The sequence below is a fragment of the Octodon degus genome, unplaced genomic scaffold, assembly GCF_000260255.1.
Source record: "Octodon degus isolate 3935 unplaced genomic scaffold, OctDeg1.0 scaffold00262, whole genome shotgun sequence".
In the NCBI taxonomy this organism is placed as follows: Eukaryota; Metazoa; Chordata; class Mammalia; order Rodentia; family Octodontidae; genus Octodon; species Octodon degus.
The window spans coordinates 1,013,464-1,018,217 of record NW_004524838.1 but is presented as its reverse complement, the minus strand read 5'-3'; the positions used below and the strand labels follow the sequence as shown (position 1 = coordinate 1,018,217).

The window sequence follows — 4,754 nt, the reverse complement described above, 5'->3', positions numbered from 1 at the left end:
CCCAGGCTAGGATCGGATTTGTGATCCTCTTGCCTCAGTCTCTTATGTACTGGGATTATAGGTGTGTGCCACCATGCCCTGTGGGAAATTTTTTAAGAAGTCAGAAACAACAGAATAAAGGACAGATATAGGAAAATGCATAATTTCAAGAGGAATTGCTAAGTACAGTGACAACAGTATGTTGGTAGTTCTGTTGGAGCAGAAAACTGGGAACATTATGACTGATATAATGACATAGCATATATATCTACAATTTATAAATTATATTCACTGACATCATCTCATTTTATCCTTATAAAATCCTGTCAAATATTACAACTTCTTTAGTAAAAATTAATAAAAAGTCTTTGAAAGGTCAAATAGAATTTGAGATTTGAAAATAGCCTCTATATTAATGTTTCCCAGATTTCAGTCAGTTGTAAGCCACCTTTATTATTTCCATCTTTGACTAACACCGTATTATTTACCTAATATTTATCATGAGATTAACATGACTTAGTATTTATCCTAAGTCACAATTTTAATGGGCATTAAAATGAATGCAAATTTAACATGTCACTGGTATTATGCTTTAGGACACTTTAGTACAACACATGAAGCCCTTATGGTATCTAAACAAGCAGTTCTTCTATTAGTTTGCTCATTTGTGGTAATCTTAGGCATGTTCCTGAATTTCCCCATACCTATTTCATTATTTTAAAAATGGAGATAACAGTAATAAACTCACAGGATGTTAATGTAGATAAATGAGATGACAGATGTGAAGTTATTAGTAGAGTTCCTTTCACACAAGCTTTCAATAATATTCAAGACTACTGCTAATGCTAGAGATACATTTTTCTGATATTTTCATAATTTAAAAATTTTTTAAAAATAAGAGTCCTCAAAGGCTTCTCTATCATTTTAATAATTTGACTAAACTGCTAAAATTGCAAGAAGGACTTCGAAGTGATTTTTGTACACATCATTAATGCCATGTTTTCTCTCTCACTTGCCTTTGGATTTATAGGAAATAACCTCACAGGTGGAAGTCAATCAAAATCCTTTCATTTTAGGGCTTTTGCAGGGATGCCAAGAACAAGATAAGAGTCTTAACTTTGGCCAGTTGCCTGTTAGGCCACCTGGGCCACGCCCTGCCTCAGGTCATACCCACAGACACCTGGAGAGTTCCAGCTTTTCAGGTCACCTCATGGAAAATGCCCCTTCCGGAGGATGACCACTTTTGTGTCAGTCTCACGTTCTGCCGCCCCGCCCTTGTAGACCACACCAGTTTGTTTTTTGCCTCATCAGTATTTGTAGCTTAGCTCAAGGTTTGGCTACTTAGTACTGTGATTTCCTTCCTAGCAATGGAGCGCTTTCAGTAAGTTTTGTAGGGTTAAGCGAAACACCCGCCGCTTTGCTTGCTGGGAAATGTAGTTCTCGGACTGCTTTCTTTTGTCCCTGTAGCCGCCGGATGGCGAAGGAAGACTACAACTCCCAGGAAGCTCAGGGAAAGACAGGCTGACCCGGTTAGCGACTTCACGTGATCACTCACTATGGCTGCCCTGTGTTAGGGCCAGCTGTGTGGTGTTTCGGTGTGATTTGTTAGCTCCTTGCGGCATTGTAATCGGCTCACGATTTCGAAATGCAAAAAATCAAATCTCTCATGACCCGACAGGTAAGTCCTGGTGCGTGAAGGACAGGCTTTTTATCATCTAGGCTGGGAGAGGAGCCGAGATGTTCTTTCCCTGGGCGGCTGTGGGTGGAGACCCAAGTTATCTGTGGTGGCGAGTGTCAGGGGCCCCAGGTAGCTGCGGTGCACCCTGGTAAACTCACCTGAGATGCCTTGGTGGACTCCTTAATCTGGTGGGTGGCTCAGACCTACAGACATTCCTTCAGACAAGGTCAATGAGGGAGTCAGATTATCTTTGTCTCCCCTTTGTCCTTTTTGCCAGCCTTCTAGGACAGCCCAGTCTATCTCTCGGGGTCTTCCGCATCCCGGCTGGCTGTCATTTGTGAGGGGCTAGCCTGAAAAGCGAGAGAGGCCCGTACAGTCAATATAACACGAGGAGAAAGGGAAGAAAATTTTAAAGAACGACCATCTGAGGACAAAATTTGCAGTGTTGTCATTTTGGGCAAATTTCCAAACCTTGTAGCTTTGTTTCTAGATGTGAAATGAGAGTAAAAGTTACTGTTTGTACTGCTTATCTTACAATTCTGTTAGAAATGCGACCTTTAAAAAATTGTCCTTATCATGGCACAATAATAATAATAATTATTATTATTAGAACAATAATTCTTTAGTAAGAACCTTTAAAATAAGAATTCCTTAATAAGAACGAAACATAATTTAGATTAGAATTCTAAGTCATTGTGGTTTTGAGAAGTTGGGAGAATCTGAATGAAAATCCCGTAGTTAAAGGTTCAGGGTTTTTTTTTTTTTTTTTTTTTCCTTGAAAAAAGAACAGAAATTCCAAATCAAACTTTTGTTCCTTTGAAAATTCAGAATTGTCGCGATATCTGGACAGGTTAAATGATTTCAGATACAAGTGATCTGTACTTGATTGTTATAATTTTGTAAATTATATTGTTGATGCCATGAAAATATATTTAAAAGTATAAGTGGTGGTAACATTTTGCAATTTTTCATATTTTTTTGAGTACTGGTGCTATGTTTCATATCACTTCTTACCTGAGAATGAATTTAGATTCAGCTTAATCCTGCAGTAGTTGTATGACTTAGGGCAAGTTACCTAAGCTTTTTAAGTATTTGCTTTCACATCTTTAATGTAGGTACTATAATGTGTTCCTCATGAGGTTGTACATTATGCTGCTAATCAGTTGCCTTTGGACTGCTGAATTTGGGCTTCTGATTATTAGCTAAGTTTGTGCTCTTACTTTTGTTATCTGCCATACGTGTAAGTCAACATTGTCCCAGTTATGCAACAGCTTTGGTTGGTTTATTGCTTGTGAATCTTCCATTGTAAAATTGACTAGGAGAATAAAACATACAAAATTAGTGATACCAGTGATGATAAGTTTGTGTCTCCTAAATGTAATGAAATTGTGCTGAAAATATGGAAAAAATCTGAACAACGTATACAAACAGCTCGTATTATGTAAAAAGCAAAGTAAAATTAGGTTTACAAAAAATTAAAGTCATCCTAATTCTATAGTTTTTATGTTTTGACTTTCACGTGGTAGTTATTACATTAGCAGTGTACTGTAGAGTTAATGTAGAGAGGTAAGAAATTAAGGGGTATGTTTTTGGCATTCTGGCTATCCTCAGGTCTTTGTTTTCAAACGACTGAGAGTGAGAGGGTTTTGTTAGCTCTCTTTGGATGAAATCTGTTATTCATGTCCATTTGCTCGTCTCTGTGTTTTCAGTTCAAGAAGCTGAATGGAACTCTGTGTGCCAGGCACTGTTCTAAGTTTGAGGGATACAACAGTGAGCAAGAGAGCCAAATGCTAAGGCTGATGTGGTGATAAGTATTTGAGAGAAAGGGAGAGTAGGGAGTCCTGGGAATTGTTGGCAGTTTGCAGCCATTCGTAATTTCAGATACAGTGGTGGAAAGTTCTTCAGTGGAAGACCTCACTGGAAGATAATAAAGAAGACCGAAGGAGGTGAGAAAGAGAACCGTGTGGTTATCAGTGGAAGGAAAAGCAACTTCAGCAGCCCTAAGGCAGGAGCATATTTGAGAAACAGCAAGGGACCAGTATAGGTGGAGTTCAGTGGGTGAGGAGAAAAGTAGGTGGTGGGGGCTGGAGGAAGGAAGCAGGATCATGTAGAACCTTATAGGTTGTAACAAGGCCATGGATTTTATTCTGAGCTAAATGGCAAGCAGGAACCATATATATGTATTCTGACTTAAAGGGAGGTATAATGTGTTCTAAAACCTTAAGACCATTTTACCCATGTTTTAAGAATAGGTTAAAGGACAGAAAGGAGCAAAAGTAGGGAGTCCAACAAGAAACTTGCTACAGTAGTTGAGAAAAAGGGCGTAAGCCTTATCCAGAATGTGAGTAGTAGAAAGACTGAGAAGAGGCTGGATTGTAGATGTATCATAAGTGTAGAGTTAGCAGGATTCTTGATTGATTGGATTTGGTTTGGGAGGAAAAGAAAAGCATCAGGAATAGATAACTCCAATGGTGTGGCCTCTGCAATGGGAAGGATGAAATTGCTGAGTATTGGCTTGAGAGGTTGCCTCTACATTCTGGATAAAACTGAGAGAGGAGCACATGGAATGAAAAAAGGTTTTAGAGTTATTAATTCAAAACCCTATTAGATATTTCATTGGAGAAATACAGTCAGTACTGAGCCTAATACTCTGATTTTTTAAAAAAAGAAAAATTCAAGGTATAGATAAGACTTGAGGAATTATAAGCATATTGCTAGCAGAAAAAGAGTTATGATTAACAGAGTAGGTATATGAAGAGTAAGGTTGGAGCTTGAGAATTCAGTGTTAAAAGATTAGGGAGAAGAGGTGAATTCTTTGAAGAGGAATAAAAAGTAACATCCAGTCGCTTAAGAATAGTGAAAGGAAGCATCCAGTGCTCTCTATAGCCCAGGTTACAACTAGCATATAGCAGAAGCTCACTGAGTAATTATTGGATGAATGTTGGATAAAGGGAGTGAGCAGGAGTGGGTCCTAGAAACTCTTCCAGGAGAAGTGACCAGTAGCATTAAAAGCTGCAAGGGAGCAGATAAGGTAAGAGTTAAAATGAGCTTTTGGGATTGAGTGGATTGTGGATTGGTGGAGACAATAGCACTTTCC

At 38.5% G+C, this 4,754-nt stretch overlaps 1 protein-coding gene across 1 annotated transcript in view; it reads left to right on the top strand.

The window, feature by feature from the left end:
* Positions 1–1,534: 1,534 nt before the first annotated feature.
* Positions 1,535–4,754, top strand: part of Vps50 (VPS50, EARP/GARPII complex subunit) — a 137,829-nt gene continuing 134,609 nt past the window's right edge. The window contains exon 1 of the mRNA XM_023706534.1: positions 1,535–1,657. Coding sequence (XP_023562302.1) covers positions 1,625–1,657 — 33 coding nt within the window. The 5' untranslated portion in view covers positions 1,535–1,624. The remainder of the gene's footprint in view (positions 1,658–4,754) is intronic.